Source organism: Scomber scombrus, chromosome 19, assembly GCF_963691925.1.
Source record: "Scomber scombrus chromosome 19, fScoSco1.1, whole genome shotgun sequence".
NCBI classification, from domain to species: domain Eukaryota; kingdom Metazoa; phylum Chordata; class Actinopteri; order Scombriformes; family Scombridae; genus Scomber; species Scomber scombrus.
The window spans coordinates 8,713,674-8,736,964 of NC_084988.1; the positions used below are offsets into that span (position 1 = coordinate 8,713,674).

The 23,291-nt window shown below is 40.3% G+C and overlaps 2 protein-coding genes across 2 annotated transcripts in view; both read right to left on the reverse strand.

The window, feature by feature from the left end:
• tnika (TRAF2 and NCK interacting kinase a) overlaps positions 1–12,773 on the reverse strand; it is a 61,073-nt gene extending 48,300 nt beyond the window's left edge. The window contains exons 1-2 of the mRNA XM_062440039.1: positions 12,610–12,773; positions 1,003–1,068 (exon numbers count right to left, since the gene is read on the reverse strand). Coding sequence (XP_062296023.1) covers positions 1,003–1,068; positions 12,610–12,666 — 123 coding nt within the window. The 5' untranslated portion in view covers positions 12,667–12,773. The remainder of the gene's footprint in view (positions 1–1,002; positions 1,069–12,609) is intronic.
• A 3,405-nt stretch (positions 12,774–16,178) lies between these two features.
• pld1a (phospholipase D1a) overlaps positions 16,179–23,291 on the reverse strand; it is a 29,148-nt gene continuing 22,035 nt past the window's right edge. The window contains exons 15-26 of the mRNA XM_062440040.1: positions 22,990–23,200; positions 22,694–22,822; positions 22,220–22,338; positions 21,720–21,833; positions 20,666–20,776; positions 20,430–20,518; positions 20,139–20,252; positions 19,925–19,974; positions 19,693–19,827; positions 19,120–19,273; positions 18,883–19,000; positions 16,179–18,519 (exon numbers count right to left, since the gene is read on the reverse strand). Coding sequence (XP_062296024.1) covers positions 18,295–18,519; positions 18,883–19,000; positions 19,120–19,273; positions 19,693–19,827; positions 19,925–19,974; positions 20,139–20,252; positions 20,430–20,518; positions 20,666–20,776; positions 21,720–21,833; positions 22,220–22,338; positions 22,694–22,822; positions 22,990–23,200 — 1,569 coding nt within the window. The 3' untranslated portion in view covers positions 16,179–18,294. The remainder of the gene's footprint in view (positions 18,520–18,882; positions 19,001–19,119; positions 19,274–19,692; positions 19,828–19,924; positions 19,975–20,138; positions 20,253–20,429; positions 20,519–20,665; positions 20,777–21,719; positions 21,834–22,219; positions 22,339–22,693; positions 22,823–22,989; positions 23,201–23,291) is intronic.

Here is a 23,291-nt window from a genome sequence, read left to right on the forward strand (position 1 = left end):
TAACTCTCCTGTTCCCCATTCCTTTTGTGTTTTTTCCTCCCCTCTGTCACACACACACACACACACACACACACACACACACACACACACACACACACACACACACACACACACACACACACACACACACACACACACACACACACACACACACACACACACACACACACACGTGAGAATGTCAGATTATTTCTAGAAGAGTGAAGAGTCATGTCTGACCTCTACCTGACCCTTCATCTGGTCCAATCTGGTGTAAGAACAGCTCCTCTCCATCACCATCTTACCTTGACTCACTGTTCCATTAGACACACTCTAGCACACACAAAATACACGCACGTAAAAGGGCCTTCACATGTCTATCCTTTCAGATATTTGAACAAACACATGTTTATTCCAGCCATAGGTGATTGGACAAAGTGCCACAGGCTGCTGTAAAGTGACAGGATGAGGCAGCAGCAGCAGCAGGAAAAGGAAGCGAGAACTGAAGAACGGTGGGCCATCATGGAGGGAAGAGGAAGTTCAGACAATGACATGGACGGAAAGATAGTGTTTGAACGACAGCGGGAAACAGCTGAGTCCAGCTGACAGCAAATACCTCAAACCACAGTGATGTCTCAACGGCAGACCAATTAAGAACAAACACTTCCCACTTCCCCCTAAAGATTTGAATCTAGTCTAGTTTCTTCCTTCTCTAATCTAGAGGTGCAGATGTATACGAAGACAAGTAAATACAGTAAGGACAGAGAAAAAGGAAGAAAAATGAGAAAGGGAACTAAAATCACTTTTAATGTGCCCCAGTTTCTGCCTCTTTTCTCTGCATTTAAGTCTCTTTTACATTCGTTCCATTTCTCTCAAGCTTGTGTGCTGCTTTTATCTTCTGTCTTTACTGTTTCCTTCAGTCACAGTGCATATTTCTATTCTTTGTTCCATACACTTCTAGAGAATACGGGAGAATGCTATCAGAAAGATAGATATCAAAGTCTATTTGTGTGCATATCTTACCTTGTAGACCTGTCCATACGTGCCATTTCCCACCAGCTCAACCAACTCAAAGATGCCAGCAGGATCCTAGAAAGACAAAGGAAACATGATGGGATTAGGATCAATAAGACTAACAAGAGCATTAATTCATGCATTCAACTCAAAATAAGGTTAAAACCCATTCAGTGTATGTTGAATCAGATTTAAAGTTAGAGTTATCAAGTATTATAAAGCATGACGTCAATTTCTTAGCCATGCTAGCAGCGTAGCTCAATGGATGACAAATCTTGATGGCCGGTCCAGACACTTTGGTCCAGACTGAAATATCTCAACAGGTTGTGGATGTATATCATGAAATTCTGAACATTTAAGTTTCACTGGAATGTCTATACATTAAGTATAACTTGGCACAAAATATTGTAGAGAATCATGGTTCCTGGATGATTTTCATTACTGTCACATAATCTCATCCAGACAATTACATGCTCACATCAGATATCATTTTTTAAATGGATAAGGCACTGATGTAAAACCACACCTATGTGGAGTATTGCATTTGGGATGTTCATAGCCTTAAGGTTGCCAAGCTAGCAAGTGTCTTAAAGTCTGTTTATCACGTGTATGTTGGAGACAGACAGCCCCTAAAAGTGTTTTGTTATTCCCGTTTACCTGCAGGAGTTTCTTAAGGGTTGTGTAACATGTTTCTTCTGCCAAGGAAATTAATTAAATTAATTAAAGTAACTACAATTAAACGTGTGAAAACAACTCCATTGTCTATCTTCTCTGTAGCTGAAACAGAATATGTCAAGCTGCCAGAGACCACTGTCACAGATGATAAGTCACTCAAAAAGACAAATCTTATTATGCTAACTGCCGGGGAAAAACAAATATTAATATAAAACTATAATTGTCTTTGTCACTTTTTTGATATGCTGGAAATTCTCTCGTTTCTCAATTCATAATATTTGATGCTTTTTCTTTGTTAAACATGACACTAAATATTTTGGGGTTTGGATTGGACCAAAAAAAAAAGACATGTCACTTAGCCAATATCAGTAAATTGACCAAAAGTTCCCCAAAATTCCCATCCATCTCAGCTGTACTTTGTGTTTAGTGTTAATTAAAAAATGGTAGCATGCTAACACACTACAGTAAGATGATGAACATGGTAAACATTATACATGCTAAACAACATAGACATCAGCATGTTAGCATTGTAATTATGAGCATGTTAGCATTCTGATGTTAGCAGTTTTAACTCTTAGCATCACCAAAGTACAACCTCACAGCCCTGCTAGAAAGGCTGTAGTTATCCATATTACAACAGTGGATACATGTATTTTTAACAATTGTGGGAGATGAACCTCTAACCAGTCGGTACAGAAGTGTTGCTCAACCGACTGAACACAACGGGTGTTGACACATTGGTCTGAAATGCAGTGCTGGATTGTTTTAGGCCTGTGTCCAGACTAGCTAATCATTTAAACCAACAGTCGCTAGGTTGCCAACACAGAACGCAACACATCTCTGACATGGAGCAGCTCGAATAGAGCATAAAACTCGCTGACCCCACACACACACACACATATATACACACGCACACACACACCTCCCCCTTCCACTCTGCCGCACGTTGCTACGGCATTCCAACAATAGCTGGTATTCACCCTCTCCTGCTTTCTCTCTCTCTTTCACACTCTCTCTGCTCCACAAGCTTCTGCTCTCTAACCCGCGTTGTCCAGGACAAGACTTTCTTTACAACACTCCTCTCATTCCAACACAGTCCCAGAACCACTGAGGTGTTTTACCAGCTTCTGTTATGTCTCTTTTCATCCAGTGTGTCCTTGCCATTTAAAAGTTTTGTAAACTTTACATACCATCTTTTCTTTTGTCTCGGTGGCAACTCTCTTTAGCTTTGTTACTTGTTCTTTCAGCCAGAGGTGCCAGCAGAGATGTTAGAGCTATTCTTGGGAGAATTCATATCCACAATGTCTGTCAATGTGTAATATTAGCACTCACTCTACAATTTCTTCTATGAATTGCTATAATATCAGTTGCTTTAGACATAAAGCCAAACACAAATATACCAATAACCAAAGTCATTTTCCATCCCTTTTTTCCATTATGAATGATGTTTATAAATCATTTTGATGACATGAAGCAAAGATGTTTAAAAATGAAATCTTCTACTAAGACACAGCTAGAGGCTTATTTCATTGCTGATTCACCGAAATAAACCATGCCATTGTGCAGATCTGCACTGGGACTCAAGCAAAACTGGAGAACAGACGATATTACATGATACCCACTTTTCACAGACTATTCCCCTCTCAATAAAGCATCTTTGTATTTCCATTCTGAAAAGCCACACAAGCACTCTATTGCCATCCTTGTCTCTCCTCTAACCTCATCACATCTCTCCTGTGTCTTTCGTACACAGTCGGTCCCGTTTTTGTTTTTTTTCATCTGTCTCTAGGTTGCTTTCTCTTTCTCACTTTCAGCATTTCAGATCAACTTTCAGATAATTTTGCTTTCATAACATGCTAACATAGAGAAGGAAATGACACAGGATTATGGCCAAAGGATGACAGAAAATTTCGCAAGTGCTTTTTAGGCCCCACTGTTTATTACTGCATGCTCAAGGTGTCTGCAAGTGTATATTTTAATACTGTATCTTGGCACAGGTTTACTTTCTCTCTTTCCTCAGTTCTTCTCAGCTTTTCTTCTCTCACACAGCCTCTCTCTATCCCTCTCTCCCTTGCTCTGTCTTTATATGTTAGTTTCTGCGGGTCTCAGCAGACCTGTCAACCTGTCAGCCGTTTCTGAAGACAGTGCCTTGTGCTTTTCTTGCTCTCTCCTTCCTTTTTCTGTCGTTTTTTTTACCCTTCTTCTCTCTGTTATGTGCAGCAGACACACAGCAGCACGTGTGCACAAAAAGGCAGACAAACTCATTCTCTCACACTCTGTCTCAAGTACATCCTCCCGCTGTCTCGCTCTCTCGCACTCTCATAACCACACACACACACACACACACTCATGTACTGTCCCAAAAGCACACTCCTACACAAGTGCCAGTGTGTTCAAATGTTCTAACGAGTATGAGTGGGCATGAAATGAAGAGTGTGTGTCTAACTAAATGCATGGGTATGTGCGAAAGAGAGAGTGACTGCAAGCCGCTTTCATCAGTGCAGACAGCAGCATCCAGCAGTGTAGCTGTTTGCATTGCTATCGGGCCTTGAGCTTATGCAGGTAGATTTTTTTTCCTCCTCTCACTTTTTTTCTCTTTCTCCACGTGTGTGTGTGTGTGTGTGTGTGTGTGTGTGTGTGTGTGTGTGTGTGTGTGTGTGTGTGTGTGTGTGTGTGTGTGTGTGTGTGTGTGTGTGTGTGTGTGTGTGTGTGAGTGTGTTTGGCAGCTTTGTGAATTAAGTCTCAGAGCTGCATACAAAGTTCTGACAGGAACTCCCAAGATACATCTAAGGATGCATTCTCTCTCTTTCTCTTCTCACACAACAGACCCATAATACCAAAGCATGCAAACACACACACAAACACACATGCATATGTATATACCGTAGGCACCACAAGCACTGGACATGCATGTGGAACTTCCCTCTCCTCCATGCACAGCCTACAGAATGAGTGCTGTGGCTAGAGAAACAGAACGTTTTTGCTGCTCCAGTTCATACATGTCCTTAGGCTTGCTGATAAAAATATAGCACGATATCATTCATATTTTATAGGCCACTTGCAGAATGAGCTCTCAGTGTGCGCCAGGCTTTGTCAGCGTGTAGGCATTTGTGCTTATGTGTGTGCATGCCTGTGTGTCAGTGGTTTAGAGTTCCCTATCAGTGGAGCAATTTTGCCCCCTTCTCATTTTGTGTTCCTGCTGAGCATTTGCCAGCATCACATGACTGCCACATGACCTCACTGGTGGACGATGAATCACTGTGTGTCTGTGTGAAGCTGCTGAATAACAGAAACTCATTAATTATAGCTTCTAAAACAACAGAAATTTGCTGACAGCAGGAAGAATGGGGATCAGGCATTTAGGAGGTGATGTACAGTAAACACACACACACACATCTCCAATATGTGAATTTTTGAGAAAATTTGTAGTCCACCCATCGTGACTGTGCAGGTTTTTGTTTTGTTTTTTTACTTTATCTATTAGTTGTTTCATAACAGACCAGACATTTGAGAATTTTCCAAAACCACAAAGCAACTTCCCTAAATTTCTGTGAGGACATTTTTATAGAAACATTTGCAAGGCCCTTCACATGAAAACACTAATGTTGCGTTTCTAAGTATTTTGCTTCTTTTGCTTCATTAGTAGTGTATTTTTTTGCCATTTCTCCTGGACATAGAGGGGTTTTGTGCAAAAGTAGGACTAAACTTTGGACATTGAAATGAATACTGTGTCCACTTTTTTCTCCAAACAGGGAATCTTGGTCCATGAGAGGCACAGGCCATTAGAAATAATGGCTTTTAGAGTGCAGGGCGGCAGTTCTTGTGAAAGCCACTTTACAACATGTGTGAGGACTTTTACTGACTGCATTCGTACTTTCATTCCTCAACCTAACCTTAATCCTCTTCCCTACATTCCTAACCCTAACTCTTACCTAACCAAAAGCTAATCCTGGTGCTATTCTGCATTAAAATCCAATCATGGCTGGTAAATACAGATGTGAACACATTCAATATGATAACCAAAACCACATTCAAAAGTGATTATGGGGACATAAACATTTCTTCTTAACCACACTGGCCATAACTGCTGCAAGTGAGAAGTTGAAAAAACAATTCTGCATCACCAAAACAAGGAAAAGCATGACTCATCCCCTGATCAACACGTACAACAACAATTATCTGTGCATAGCTCTCTCTCTCTCTAGTCTAACCATTAAGTTGCAAGAATTTGTGATGTAAGTGTTGGATTACAAAATACTATTTTATTCCATCACATTATACGACTTTTTCTCGTGTGACAAACACCTGTTTTGTTCTGTCTGGCTGCCATTCAAGTTCCTGGTTCACTGTGCCAGTACATACCAAGATATATTGTTATTGTGTTATTGTGCACATGTGGTTGGTGCCAGAGCCACTCCTATTAATTATTTTTTATTATTTTCAGGTAAACATTCAAACTTAAATACGTTAAATGAAGAACAAACACTTAAACACTCAGTAAACAAAACCACAAATACTGAAAAATTACGGTATTCTTATCTTATCACCTTTACTTTATACTTTCCAATTAAGTCTAAATGTCTGTAAATCTAAACATTCAATATATTTTTGTCACCCCATCATGCCATGTCAAATTCTATTATAAAAACAGACATGCTATTGAATATTAAGAGCAAGTGGTGGGGTGCTAAAGAGGTGGCTGTAACCTGCAGATCAGAGGAGGTTTTATTACCAGAGAAATTAAAGTTTTATTACCAGAGAAATTAAAGTTATTTGCTGTAAAGGCCTTAGCATGACATATCTATCAGTTTTTCTGTTATCAGTTAAGGTCAACATGGCTATTGAACTCATGGCTTACGGATAAGTAGGATAGACAGGCTGTTTGTGTGAGCACACTTAAAAAAACACCAACAGTGCAATAAGTGAGAACCAGATTTCTGTTCAATCAGAAATAAATCAGTGCAGGTGTGGGAACTATAATCTGTGAGGGTGCATACTTAACACAAATTACTAAAAAGAAAAAAACAATCTCAAACCAATCTGCACTCATTTCAGACAAAAGCACAAGCAATTTGTTCTTTGTATAAATGAAAAATCTACTTCATGTTGATACTACTACTTACTGTCTGCCTCAATTCAAAAGGTTTGCATGCATCACATCAATACATTTCACAAGTCTTTCGATCAACATCCTGTCAGTGTGCATGCTGCATGCAGCTAAAAAGAAGTGGTGGATTTTCTAAACATTTTGTCATGACCCAGACCTAGGTTAAACAGGATTATTTTAAGTTAAGTTTAGCGTAGCCTACATAGATGCTGGATAGTGGGAATTGCAACAGAGTGGTTATATTATTGGGTAATTATTTTTAAAGCTGCACCAACCAAAACGTTATACTAACAATGGCTGAAGTGTGTTTTAGTGTCTTTCAGCTCATTGTTTTAGTTATATGGGCCGCGACTTTGCTGTTTTGATTCACCCTCACTGCCCTCATTAAGCTAGTTTCTAACTGGCATTTATTTTCAACAAAAAGACTGATTAACTGACTGCAAACTGATTGCCCAGCACCAAGCTGCAAAACAGACAGTCAACCACTTGCTTGAACATAGTGGAGCATCTGCAACTAAAGTACCAGACATTTCCCTCAGGAGTTGGTGGAGAGTAAAACTGAGCTAAAAGCACAGTTAATATTGGGCTTATAGTTATCATGTGACTAGAAACACAACTCAAAATGAATGCTAATGTTGCTCTGTGTCTGGTGGATATGTAAATGGGAAATTGTTTGCTATAACATTCGTCACATCAACTGTATAAACAGATAGCACGTCAACGATGTAGTTAGAGCTTGTTCCACTGCCCTCAACTGGACACAAAAAGTCTATTAATGCTGCTTAAAGCATTACAAGGTGGATTACTCATCTTTTTCAGAGTGATGATACCTTACCTTACAAAACATGAATTGTCTTAATGCCACAAAATGCCCAATTACTTAATGCAATTAGAACTAGAAATGGAAAAAAGTACATGTAAAGTTAATAATTGGTTATTTAAAACTCACCCTGACTGTTTTTTTTTAATACAGGCATGTTTCTGAGCACTAGACAGCGGCCAGGTGAGTGCTGTTAGTGTCTATAGAAAGTGAATTACATAGAAGTGAGGTGGATTGAATTAGAGATCCTAAGAGGATGATAGGAGTCATGCTGGGGCCAGGTCTGCCTCTTATAAAACCACTTACACTTAACAACATGGCTCACCAATGCTTGCTTTTACAAGGAGATGCTGTGGTAGCCTAATTCCCAGTACATCTCACCCAGACACGTACAGTACATTAAGAGGAGTCAACTCTTAATCACAGATTTACAGCCCGCCGAAGACGATACACACCACAGAGTTTGTTCTGTGACGCTAATGAACCCATCCGCTCCTCGCCTTTCGCCTTCAATCCATCTCTGCCAACTTGTCATCTCACACCTTCTCATGTCATCTCTGCGTCCATCCCTCTGTCTCTCTCATCATTCATCTTTTCTTCTCAATTTTCCCTGACGCTCTCTTCCTCCGTCATTTCAATCAATCTTGCTTTCCTTGCTGCCCTGCACCAAAGAAGTCAGACACAGTGGAGGGATTCAGCTCCTACTATGGACTTGTTTACATGCACACGATTCCTTCAAGAGCAAGTGTGTGTGTGTGTGTGTGTGTGTACACTTTGGATTCTCTGAGTATTAGAGGAAAGAAAAAGGACGATAGTGTGCTACAGAGAATGTTTTAACATAATATTAAATGTCTTTAAAGCAAGATGATGCACATTTATTACAGTTTAAAGTGGTGTTTTTACTTAAGCTTCATAACTTCCTGTGCATTGAGAACATTGCCGGGAAAACCGGCCATTAACCTGAGCATTTAGGACAGCTTTTGTTTTTCCTGGACTTGGTATAGGCTGAAGTGTTACTTTCCTTAATCAGCTGATGATAGGAAGTGATGGGAAAGAACATAATGACAGTGATAACTCATTTAATTTAGTATATTTTTGTACATATATCTTAATGCTGGTATAAGTATAGCAGAGAATTAAAGACTTGATGTGGCTCTATCAGTGACTTGGGGGGGAAAAAATAGGTCAACTAGAAGCAGGCAGGCAGAGTGGAAAGGAGGGTGGGAGGGAAAGGGGCATTTCTCAGCGACAGACTGCCATACAGTATATAGACTATTCATGAATAAGCTCTGTGTAAGCCTTGGGCGCTGCTGTGGCCCCGTTACTATGGCGTCCGTGGTGAAGGGCCGAGGAATGTGGCCTTACTGGGCAACAAGGATGAAGAGGGAGGGAGGAGATCTGGAGAGGGGTCTTTGCCTTGGACTACTTTAGTCACTGGTCACATCTCCACCTTTAGCCCGAGCACAGCCTTTGTCGCTTTCTTCATCCCTCTCTGCTCTCCCTGTCTTTCGATGTCCCTCTAAATCTCTCTAAGCTCCATTCATCTTCACACGTCCTGCCTCTCTCTCTGAATCCATCACTTTCTCCCTCTGTGTCTTTCCCTGACTGTGTCGCCATCCCTTCATCCTCACCTGCTCTCTCTTTCATCTCCGATCTCACACCTGAGTCCCTGCACAGCACATTCGTCTACTGCCAGTGTGTGCGTTTGTGTGTCTGTGTGTGGTGCTGTGGCTATACTTCCTGCTGTTTTACCATCTGTTGCTCTCGTCAGCTGACTGCATGAACCCGTGCTTCTGACGCCTCTGACCTGCATGTGTGAGCATGTGTCTGTATCACTTTAGATAAAAACCACTGTCTGTATTTAAAAAAAACACAATTCTTTGACCTCTTCTGCTCTCTTGGTTGACACTCTGAGTCACAGTGAGACAAGGAAACAGTGGTTACATCTCTGAGCCTGCCTCCAATCCTGGCCTTTCCCACTCGAGTGAAACATGTGGCATCTATACAGGTGCTGCCGGGGTTGATGTGCGACAACAGCACATGTCGCAGAGAGCCGATGAGACATGGAGAAGAGAATAACAGAGAAAGTGCGGAGACAGCAAACATGAGAATCCACTTCTCTCTCTCTGAACTCTACTTCCCACTCAGTTCTGTCTGTCTCTTTGTATAGTGTGCATGTGTGTGTGTGTCTGTGAGATGGTCATTGTGCCCCCCCCTCCCAACACACACACACACACACACACACAGACACACAAACACAATCCCCCATCACCACCACCAATGCCAGTATTATAATAAACCCCTTTCCCCCCTCCCCACCTCATCATCGTCAGAGCCAGCTGACCTACTTCCTGTCTAGCCAGTCCAGTGGTTGACTGTACACTCATCTGAGTGTGTGTGTGTGTGTGTGTGTGTGTGTGTGTGTGTGTGTGTGTGTGTGTGTGTGTGTGTGTGTGTGTGTGTGTGTGTGTGTGTGTGTGTGTGTCCTATCATGATAAGTCAAAAGACACAATGAAAAGACGGAAAAATGTGATGGAGGGGAGCAGAGGTGGAGCAGTAGCGATAAGATCATACAGGGACAAAGGTAGCAATGAAGCAATAACAGGTCTTGCTTTCCTGAGAACTTGCATGCTTTGGCAATGATTGTTTACCTTGAGATGTAGTCATTACATTAAAAGAAAATCCTTACAGTTGAGATAAGCATCTGCTGCCTCTACGGAAAATCTTACTTCAACTCTTGACATTATAAAATATATTACCTTTTACTTACATCTACTTAGTTTTTTAAGTAGATTTAGAGTTGGAAAAAATATTCACATCCACACTATCTTGATAGTGTCACGTATTGTCTGTTCTGGCTTGTTACAACTCTCCATTCAGGCTATATGATGTTTACACTGGGTGGAACATTCAAACCCAAATTTGATTAACTCGACTGTGTAGTGGACAAAATATTAAGAATATCATTCAATATAATGCACCCCAGTACACCACCACCACCCACTATGACCTCAATAATAAACATCAAGTAGAATTATCACCTTTATGACAATGGCTACAAAACCTGAAAATATATGAGCTTCATAAACGTAGAATTTATGGCAAAGCTGTTGTATTGGACTGCATTAGATTGTACAGATGTACCTGATGAAGTGGTCAGCGAGCGTATGAATATATAAAAAGGTTCTTTAAGATTTTATGTTACAACCTTAGCCTAGGGAACTTTCTCTTTCTGGTTATAATCTGAGTGCTCACATTCAGGTGTCAAATGATTACTACTGATGAGACTGCTTCATAATCAGATGCGTATGGTCTCACATATATGCTTACTTTCAGATACATGACCATGCCATGTAAAAGCAAATCTGTGAGCATGTGCACATGTGTCCTTGTAGCTGCTACTGAGTCACACTGAGAGACATGCGCTTGAGATCACGCCTCTGAAGGAACAGGACATGCATGGGCTGACTCCCAATAAATACAAACACTTCCCTCCTCTTCATCTCTTCTCTGTCTGTCTCATTTCTCGCTCTCCTCCTCCTCCTCATCATGCTCACCTTTCCGTTCTACCTCTCCATCAGTGAAAATGTGCTACAGTACATACATGTAAAACCCAAAAGTAGTGTTTATTTCATCACACACATCACTCGCCTCCCCTGAGAACGTTAGTTTTTATGCAGGCAGGGAGGTGGGCATCGAGATAATGGTAAGAGACAGAGCGGCTGGCAGATAGACAAGGAGGCACATTCAGTCAGTCAGACAGACAAGATGCTGGAAAAACAGGCGATAGAATTGATGGAGAAGAAAAGGGAAACAACATGCGGGTAGTTGGATGAATAGTTGTCATTTAAACAGAAACACAGATAAGCAAAGAGACAAAGAGACAGAGATGGGCAAAGACAGAACGAATGGTGGTATAGAAATGGACATGCAGGCACAATCAAGTCAAGCAGAGAAGGAAACAGGTGAATACAAGCAGACAGACAACAACTGCATTGTGTGTGTATGTTTGTCGCTCAGAGCATGAACAACAGCAAACAGGTCTTTAGCTGAAGCCCTTTTTTCATGTGCAGCATCCCTTACTTGTGTGCAGCTGACTATCAGCCTGGCAGACACCCACACATTAGAAGCACACACACTCACACAAATACACACCATGCCCAGTGAAGCGAAAACATGGGTATCCACGCATAAACACAAGCGCAGGAGGGTTTGTGTGTGTATGTCTGTGTGTGTGCGTGTGTGTGTGTGTGTGTTTTTGCAGCACACACTGGATGAACAAAAGAACTGGCTATTGCAGCATGAAATGCTTCAGCTTTGATAGAGAACAGGCTACACTGACTACAGGTAGGTTGGCACACACACACACATACACACACACCAACACACAAAGAGCATTAAAAACAGCAAGAAGGGGAAACTAGTTTACCACTGTGTGGGGAGAATTCTGCAAAATTGAGCCTGAAAACAAGGGACAAGCTCTGTAACACTTAAGCCTGGACAATCAGCAGCGTGTGAGAGAAATAGGTTAAATTCCACTACTGTCTGATTCAAGACTGATGGGCCTATAATAGGCTGGCTCAGTGAAAAAAAGATACACAAACACCCCCTATCCAGGTCAGCAGAATCCCAGCAACAACCTCAATTCAGCATCACTCACACTCTCACACACACACACCATTAACATTCCTGTTACTGACATGAATGAAGATATGGCATCAGAAGCGCGAGCCAGATTTCATATTAGTTAACGTCTATATATAATGTGGTCTATAATTTGACACATTGTGACGGCCTGGCAGCCCGTCTCCCACACATCCGCCTCTTGCAGCCTCCTCTGCTCTCCTGCCGGTTGCTATTCATGGAGCTATGTCAGGTGCAAGGGAGCCAGAGACGCGCGCACGCACACACACGTGCACACACACGCGCGCACACACATACCAGTTTGTATGAGATGAGCTATATTTTAAGCTTAAAAATATATATTGTTGCAAATTAAGTCACATCATCTCACCCTCAAAGCGGAGAGGTCGATTTCGTCCAGACTCCGAGCTGGAGAGTCACTCGCCATGATGGAGGACACAAAAAGCTCCTCTCAGTTGCCCGGTATCCTAAAACGGCCGTTTGCTGTCACGACTGTGTGGTCTTATGCTGCTTAGTCTCTGCTGTCCCCCAACCTCTCTCACTCTCTCCCTCTCTCTCGCTCCTCCACAGTGATGTCTCAGCGACCGACACAATAATAACAGTCCCCTTCTGGTCGGCAGCGGGACGTGCCTCGGGACGGTGCGCACAGCTAGAGCGCAGGGAGGATAGGAAGAAAGAGCGCCGTGCACATCGGTACGTCCAGGTCCATGTCTGCGGGATGTAGATGGGTACTGAGAAAGGTGAGAGGGCCGTGGAGAGTGGATTGCCTCTAGTACTTGTTTAGGAGCTGCCGCTGTGACAGCAAGTGGATATCTAGAGAGGGAAGCGCACTGCCTACTGCCTCACCAAACCACGCCTGTTACTGGGCGGGGTTTGGTGAGGCAGCAGGGACTCCCAAACTTTTTTTTTCTTAATAACGGAATTTTTAAATACAGCATCATTCTTTTGTATGTTGTGTAAAGTAATATGAGGATATTATGAAAACAGTTTTGTTCGTTAGTTTTTTGAGGAAATTATTATTCTATGCTTTGTTTAATACAACTTAAATAAATAAATAGAATAAATAAGTACAAAAACAAATTACATTTTGAAATAAAAAAAATATATATTGTTAAGCGGAAGCAAAATCTCATGACAAAGTCAAAATAAAAATGTAACATTAGGTTTTATCAAAGGTTTTGCAGAATGGTTGTATTATGTTTAAATGTAAAATGTCTTTAAGGGGTGCTCCAAATAATTTCGTAGCCTAATGCATTTCCATAAAGTTTGAGGACTTATAAAAGATATTGTATATTTTATAAAAGAATGTTCAAAGCAGCAGAGCCTGAGATATCCTGACTTTTAGACCCATATGAAGAACTAAAAGACACTGGATCCTACATTTCCTGCACTGCAACTCCATAGATTCTTTCAGTAAACCTTCCCTGCATGTCCATCTCTGCACTCATAGTGTATATAATGCAGATTTTCTGTAAAATATTTGAACTGAGCCTAACTCGAGATAACCATGATGGCGTTGGAACCATTTTCACAAGCTGAGTAAGAAATCCTATGATGAGTTAATTGAAGTTCATAAGTAAAATTGATGGTGTCACAGGCTCACAATCTGACAGACTACACATCAAGTACTGTAGTAGGCTACAGAGTAATGTTTCTGTCTTCACTGTGGATGAGGAAATGACAGTTAAGAGTGACTAACTGTGATTGAAAATATTCTTATTCTGCAGATCCAGAGAGGACGCCTTTGAAAAACTACTAAAGTTGCCTGAACGCAGGCAATCAACATACATATATTATGAGTGTCCTGCTTCAGATTATGTGTCTGTCATTTGGAGGTACTGAATGGAAACTTCCAAATATCAAACATAAATGTGAGATGATTTCATTTTTGGAACAGACACGTGAAACCTGTTTACCAAAGTCATGCCAAGTAACTGCCATTATTTTTCTTCTTTAGAATCCTTTTCATCCTCCACGTAAGCATGGTAATTATTTGACAAGTATTAATAAAGTCAATCATGCAAGCTCTTGTTCAAAGAGGAAGTTCACAAACAAAAAGGGGTAGCCAAGTTCAGCAGGTGTTGTTTTTTTACATGGAAATCTCTCCTGGTTCTCACGTTATGACATGACTTCAATGGAAAAAAAACCCCTTAAATTCCATAGATAATTTTATTTGAAGACATTTAAATTAAGAGTTACATTGTGTTAAATGAACAGATAGAAATGAGAAATATACTTTCAACTGTACAAAGAGATATTGTACATAAACAGTGGAAGCAAGAGCAGCTAAATTGAAGGTCCAGGGATAAATACAGGTGACAGAAATGAAAAGGAGCTTGATGGTTATGCAGAAGAAATAGTGGCTTAATTAGAGATCCAAACCCATCCATATAACCATGCCATACATTTAAAACACATGTTTAAACAATGTTAAATGATTTCTATTCCATAAATAATGCATTGACAAATACAACAGGGGTAAACAATAAAGGCTGTGTTGTAAAAAGTATCGAAAAGCAGGATATTTTCATCATTGTAGAAACAAATACCATGATGCTTCCAAACATCTCTTCAGCAAACTTTGTTTTTTAAATGCTAAAAATAATTAGTAACAAGATCTGGAAAGACTTGAGTCAGCGAGGACTTTTTCTGTCCCAAAACCCCCACATCCATGTGCCTATTCATCTCCACAGTTAGAATGCAGTCATCGTTGTTGTCCTCAAGCGCAATGTCTATGAGTTCTTCTTACATATAAAAATGTAGTGCTTATCCTGATAAGCTGTAACTACTGTTTAGTGTTGTTCAGTAGCAACAGAGGTGGAAAACCACTTAAATTGCCTGAACGCAGGCAATCAACATACATATATTATGAGTGTCCTGCTTCAGATTATGCGTCTGTCATTTGGAGGTACTGAATGGAAACTTCCAAATATCAAACATAAATGTGAGATGATTTCACTTTTGGAACAGACTCGTGAATATGACTGAACAGGGGGCCACTGAAAGCTTTATAACTGGTACATTTTGAATGGATACCCCTGGATTGGTGACGTGAAATCCTTGTTTCAAATCAATTATCCTATTTTTATTTTGTAAAAACAGATAACAGTGTAGTGTTTATGATGCACAAACTCTCAACTGTTAATTAAGGGCACGTGGTCTGATTGTGGTGAAGTTAACTGGTCTCCCTGAAGAGAAAAGACTGTGTTTGATATGTGATTTTGGTGAGACTGGAGTCCATTTTATGATTTATTGCTCCTTAAATATATACATCTTACACAATATAGTACAATGTCCTATATTTCTGACGATTATTTCTGGATAACTGCAAGAAGTTTGAGGTGTGTTTCAGAAAGGGAAAGTTTCGTCCTTGCTGTGTTTGACATATGTTTGTATTTGGTGTCTTGTAAGTCCATGTAGACTAGGCACTTTTATGTGCATGACACACTCACTAACTGAAGGAGAATACAACATTATATGAGAAACTATTAACATATCATCACCAGTGAGTGCTGAGATCTTAAGTGGATCCACCCAGTGCTGAGTATAATTTGGCACTTGACAGCAGGCATTGCTGTGTTTTTTTTTGCAAACCTGCTTGCCAAAGTCATGCCAAGTAACTGCCATAAGTTTTCTTCTTTAGAATCCTTTTCACCCCTCCGTGTAAGCATGGTAATTATATGATAAATCTTAATAAAGTCAAACATGCAAGCTATTGTTCAAAGAGAAAAGTCACGAACAAAAAGGGGTAGCCAAGTTATAGACACTTTAAGCGGGATCAAAAATGAAAGCAAGAGAATGGCATTTCTGATTTCAGCAGGTGTTGTTTTTTTATATGGAAATCTCTCCTTAAACGTCCTGGTTCTCACGTTATGACATGACTTCAATGGAAAAAAAACCCTGAAATTCCATAGACAAATTTTATTTGAAGACATTTAAATTAAGAGTTACATTGTGTTAAATGAACAGATAGAAATGAGAAATATACTTTCAACTGTACAAAGAGATATTGTACATAAACAGTGGAAGCAAGAGCAGCTAAATTGAAGGTCCAGGGATAAATACAGGTGACAGAAATGAAAAGGAGCTTGATGGTTATGCAGAAGAAATAGTGGCTTAATTAGAGATCCAAACCCATCCATATAACCATGCCATACATTTAAAATACATGCTTAAACAATGTTAAATGATTTTTATTCCATACATAATGCATTGACAAATACAACAAGGGTAAACAATAAAGGCTGTGTTTTAAAAAGTATTGAAAATCAGGATATTTTCATCATTGTAGAAACAAAGAAAATGATGCTTCCAAACATCTCTTCAGCAAACTTTGTTTTTTAAATGATCTGGTCCCATTCAATAAATCAATATTACATGATCAGATCCGTTACAATATTTAGTAAGTGATTCCCATGTGGAGTGTAGGACTTGGCAATAAAAAAACATTGCACTTTTATGAGGCCCAGGCTTTCTGCCAAGTTATTGTTTCATAACGTTCATGAAGATCTTTAACCAGTTTTTTTGCTGTAAAGTGTTACAGTATGTGTTCATAACAATTACTGAGCAATATTATAGTAAGGAGTGGTTCTTTTACTTCACATTAAAGGGACTCTGTGATAATAAGGTACTGTGACAGATATTAAAAATGAAAACAAAATCATTCAACATAGAGTCCATACATTCACACATACAAAATATATCAATTGACTGATAGGTCACCTTCCACAAGAATCCCTAGAAACGTTTAATTTCATAGAAGAGAGCAGCCTCTTCTAAGGATTACACTGAATTACAAATCGTTTTTTAATGAAATGAAGAAAAAAAACATAAGCTATTTCAAACTGGATTTTTTTTCATAAAAGCTTTTCCATTAGCATTTGTTGCATGTAATCATTGTTTCCACAACTGAACCGAGAGAGACCATTGGGAAAACTTTAAATCCAATCTCAGGTTGTATACACATTGTACTTTAAAGGAACTAGCACCATCTGTTGAGCAAAGTGGAAATTACTTTCCAGAATTTACAGGCAGATTGTCTCATCCATCCTCTACTGTTGGCCACCAGCACGACCGTTTTTACACTGCAGCTTTTGATCGCAGTCGCCATAATTATTTTCAGCTCATACTTTATGAACACACAGGACAAACAGAATTGAATAAGCTTGTGTACCTCTCCATTATGCTCGCTTTGATTCAGCATGATTTCAGCAATGTGTAAGGGTTACATCTCATGTCTAATTATCACAAAACACTTTTGACAGCTTTGCAGAGCAAAGGTGTAATTGGTACATGCATCATGACAATCATGTTAACAAAATTTTAGCATAGTTAGTAAATCGTGCATCACTGTTGAACCAGTTAAAGTATATTGTCTGTGTGCATTTGCTACCACAGTGAATAGTAAGCACATGTTGTAGATTTGTTGTACAGAAACAATCCAAAGATACATCTTAGATAACTAGCTTTTAAACTCAGAGAATTTCTCCTAAGCAGCACAAATGCAGGCTAAACAACTCAAACAGCCTACATAGCATTAATGCATCTTACAAGAGTACATCACAATCTCAATAAATTACATGTATCAAGATCTCTGTGAATTTTGTTTTATCTTTACTTCTGCCTTACCCTGGTCCCATAGAAATCTCCACTGTCTCTTATCTCCACTGTCTCTTGAGCTCTTCCCACAGTCCAAAAGCATAAGCATCCAGAGCTGAGTTTGAGTCCCAAAACCTCCACATCCATGTGCCTGTTCATCTCCACAGTTAGAATGCAGTCATTGTTGTTGTCCTCAAGTGCAATGTCTATGAGTTCTTCTTACATATAAAAATGTAGTGCTTATCCTGACAAGCTGTAACTACTGTTTAGTGTTGTTCAGTAGCAACAGATCTGAGGGATTTGTCAATGCCCAGCAGTCATAACCCCCGAGGACAGCTGTAAACCTACCTCTCATCTCTGGATTATGTAAATCAAAGGCGATCTCTTGCAAATCCAATATCACACATTCGCTGACGATCACAATCCAGAGTGTTCACTCAACAAACAGTCAAATCATTTATGTCCAGATCTCAGTTGGGACCATGGCCTCCTTTGTTCCAACAGAGGGCATGAGGTTATGCTCAGACAGGAAATCCAGAGGAAATTGGACCAGGAAGCCTCTGATTTTGCGCAGCTCCTCTTGAGCACGGGCCGAATCACTTTGGGCCAAACCCGGTTTGGATAGGTACTCTTCAAGCTCAGATGTGTTCCTCACGATGGATGAAGGAAGGCAGCGAAAGACCTGCAAAAAACAGACATTTGTACTGTAAACATTTGGCTATCTTTAACTGAAAGTTTTTAACCACTAACTCTTGGAAGGTAGGTGCGAGTCAACCAGTTGGTCTGTCCATTACTTATATTTAGTCTGAAATATCCCATGAGCTATTTTGCCATGCTATCCAGCACCAACAATTGTGGCAAGTTTTAGCTCAAACTTTGATCTTCACTTCAAAGCATAGCTGAGCCAAAGTATGGCTGAGGCTTATACAGCTTATACATTTTCAAAAATAAATCTGTAAATGAAGTTACCTGCCAAAATCTTTTACCTCTTCTCAACCTATAGTCATTTTCCCCATGTAAAGGTTAACCATCATGTTCACACTACCTTCTCATAAATGGTGGCATTGCGGCCAGCCGTGGTCATCCACACCTCCTTGTAGAAGCGATCACTGATGGGGTCAGACAGGTCAATGCTGGTGTCAGTGTGACCTCCAAGAATAGTCCTGTTCAGAGAGAGGGAGAGAAAGAGAGACACACATTGCTTTGCTGGTAGAATTTGACAAGAAATGTTTCCATCATATGGAGCCACTTCTCTAAAAATGTTTTTTTTCCCCTCTCACACCTAAAGCATTCCAGGCGCAGCTGAAGCGCGTAGGGTCCAGCTTCAAATTCCTGTCCATCCATCACAGAGGCAACCTTCTCAGAGTCCTCAACAATCACTGCAACCTCACTGTCACGTTTACCCAGCATGCTTCTGTCGTTGATGTTAGCAGAACCTGAAACAAACACACAAAAACAACGGATGGAAACTAAATCTCTGCATTCACCTGACTCGCTGGTGTGGGCATGACCTCTTAGTCATGCTAAAAATAATTAGTAACAAGACTGGAGAGAGAGTAAGAGAGGACTTTAAGCCATTTTCTGTGTGTTGATTATTGTTGAGTTGCTGTGAGAGTGTGAGCTGCCATTTATGAGCCAGCAGGTGGCACTACAGAGCTATGTTGCAGCACAAAAGTATTTGTATGTTTGTTGTTGCTGCACACATGGTGAAAGAAAAAGAAAGCCAGATTTTTAGATGTATCACATTTTTGATGATTTGAGTGCAGAGTTGTTTGTTGACTCAAATAGCAGTTGGTGAAAGCAACATAAGTAGAGAGAGACAGAAGTTGACAGAGCGGATCAGAGACAGACTAACCGATGATGACTGTGTTGTCGTCAGCGATGAGCATCTTGCTGTGGACGTAGATGAGCTCTGTTACCAGGCGTCCCTCCAGCTCACAGTGAGTTCGCAGACCAGCGAAGGAGATATAGTTCATCCACTGATCATCCACTGGGAAACAGAGGAGATGGGAACTTTAGCATTTTTCCAACTCCAACCTTAATATCAGGTACCAAAACAATCAATGTGAATTTATTCTTATACTTACTCTCCCTTTTCAGCTGGGAGATGATGGAGTATTCTCCTCTGATCATGGTTCTACAAAGAGAGGATATTAAACTCACCAAAAAGCATATCAATATTAAACTTATGTGAATAAACTTGAGAGAAATTAACCACACAGATGTGAATTGTAATTACACTTCCACATCTGCTTTCTCATTTCCCTTCACTCTTCCTCTTTCAGTGTAAACCTCAAGTACCTGTAGTTGAAGTGCATGACAGCCTGGATGGCATTCCCTCCTCCTGTGGTGATGTCCCCCTCAAAACCAGGAAGCAGAGGGGTGACCACATACACACGGTACTTTTTACCCTCCCTGTGAACAAACAACATCAGTTTCAATGAAACACATGAAGACTACCAGTGTTAAACTGTGAAAAGCAGAAGCAGAAGAGAGCGAAAGATTCATTTAATCTTGCATATGTGTTTTCTCTGCATAAAGCTTCCTTCCTTAATTAAAACAAGTGATACTAAAACAGACAAAAGGAAGTACTTGTGTGCTCTGATGATCCTTTCGATGATAGCATCTCCAATCTTGTTGTACACTGTCCTGTTGTCGGCACAGCTGATGAAGAACTGGTTCTGAAAGGAGGACACAAACCCGCAGAGAAAAAGTCAGAATGCTTATCAGTCTCAGGACTTGTTTTTTCAACTACAACCTCTCAGAACAATTTCATAAAGACTGTATTGGTCTTTTATTGTCACATCCTGGCCTCACTGCAGGTTTACCTCTATGTAGATGTAGTGTTTGCTCTTGGCGATGACTTGGATGTAGGCATTATGGATGGACTCCTCATGGTACTTTATGCCTGCCGACCAGTCAGCTGCTGACCGTAACACCTTATAAATAAAGACACAGGATTATTACACTGTATCCTCGTGATGTGTGTGGTTAGTCTTCATCAATACAGTGTTCATAAATACAAGCTAAATGTAGGAGAAAATATGTGACAAAGTGATTCCAAAGTCATTTTTATGTACATTCTTGAAACACCTCCAATTTGATATTTTAGAGACTCATCTTTCCCAGTTATTTTTAGCTTTTGCTATACATGTCTGTTCTTGTTCAAGTAAGGTGTTCAAAACTATGTCCCCATAAACATAGTAAAGCATGGCTGTGTTTTTTAGCAAATACATTATACAATACAACAAAATAACTATTGACTAGTCAGTAACCATTTTAAGACAATACCAAAAACAACAAAAAGTGGCATACACCTGTTTAATTCAGCTTACTATGAGAAATAATAGTATACATAATAATGTAAGGTTATTAACTTTGCTGCAAAAAAGGCTGTGTAATGTCAAATGGACAAAAATAGGAAAAAAAAGCCCCCACCCCCAAATAATGAATCTAAATTGAGTTGTACACAGTTTTAAAAGAGGTGTTAGTTCAAAAACACAATGGACTTATGGTGGGATCATCTTTCACTTGTTATTTTAGTCAAGCATTTCACTCAAGGGTCAGTTCCTTTTTAACTAAAGACCCCAATCGCCAGTGCAACTTTTGTAGTTATATAACTTTTCAGCCCACAGGGAGTCTTTCAATGCTCATTCTATTTAATCTCTTTCTAGCAGTGCCTGCAGACTTGCAGGAAAGTGGGAGTTTATACTGTGTGTGTTCTTGTGTATTATCTGTAATTTTATAACAGTGGTTCTTTTAAGGTTGGCTTCATGGTTGGCTTTTCCCCCAGTTTCTTATTCTGAATAAATATAAACCCCCCCAATTGTGTTGTTTTGCAAGTGCAAGTAAGTAAAAATGGCACTTGTTGTGCTCTCTTACCTGCACTTTGGCATTAACACTCTCAGGGACTTGGTATCTGAGCTCACTGGCACTGGAGTGAGACTTGGGCAGCAGGAATGGATACGACAGAGAGCGATACTTTGGCTTCATGATCTGTAGGAGAGGTAGTTGAAGAAAGTGGAGAATGAGAGGGTAAATATGGAGTCAGAGGTAAGAGGAATGGAAAAGAGTAAAAACAGGGGAACGAGAGGGAAAAAGCTGGTGCCATGGAAAGCGTGAGGATTAAAGTGTTTTTCCACTGCTCAATTCAGACTATGATTTAACCAGGTTAGTGTTTATTGTCTTGTTTATATATGTGTGTGTGAATGTGTGCAGAGAAGTTGTAGTAACCTCCAGTCAATTATCTTATGACAATACACTCCAGCATGTTGTCAGTAAAAAAATATTAGATTTAGAACAACTTTGATAGTATAGTGATATCAAAACATCAACATAATATCAGTTTAACATTACAAATTCAACACAATATGTCACAGTGCCTTAGTGAAGTTCCAGCGCTGAATGAAGTGTCTTGCCACATCCCGGGCAGCTCTGCCATGAACCACTGAGGCGATGTCGTGCCAAGGCATTCTGGGAGTGGTGTACCTGTCGATAAAGTCTGCACAGAGCAGAAGGAAGCCAGTGAGGTTAAGAAAAAGAAGAAAGTGTGGCAGCAAAGAGATGGAGAAGGCACAGGAGAATAAAAACATCCAGTGGAACAGGATGAAGAAGGCACAAAAAGACAGAGAAAGAGAGAAGATGGAAGAGTTTGGTAAAGAGGGGAGGAGGAAAAACAGTTCCAGTCCATGTTAGTTTTCCAGATGACTATTTGTTTCCATCAAATTAATGTCACAGGAAAAATCATGACTCCAGGATTAACATAAAGTAGGGGTTTGTATGCTGTAAAGAACTTTGGACCTAGTAGTAGCGGGAACTTTTTAATAGAAACTTGTGAGTGATTGTGTGTCACTGACCATCAAAAGGTTTTTCGAGCTGAATCCAGTCCCTGTAGACAAAGTTGCAGTAGTCCTTTCCATGCCAAAAGCGAGTGTTGCCCTGTAACTCTCCAACACCGGTCTTTAGGCTTCGCACTGAACCACTGCCTGCACACACCACCACGCACAGAGAATTATTACTTAGAAAATTATGTTTTTATTAAATGAAACTTTGTGTGTACTACTGAATGCTTCCCACACAGAAATATAGCAATATCGGCCTCATCTTTCAACATTCTGTCTCATTCTCTCATATTCTCTCTCTTTCTTCACACCTGTGCTGTCGACACTGCTGACACTGTCTGCTGGCTGCATGGTGTGCTTGTGCAGGTGTTTGTAGAGACTGAAGCGAGCCTTCCTACTGCGACCTATTCCCTTCAGTTTTGGCAAGTCCACTGGATCACTGGGCGGGGTGCCTCGTCCGTTGCTGTGGGTGACGCCATCAACAGAAGACACGCCCTTGCTGGATGGAGTGTTGGAGCCGGCCTGGGGTCATGACAACAAAAGAGGACACACTGTGAATTGTGAGTTTATTAGCCATGTTCACACCATTTTAGCACAATACAGGAAATTCTAG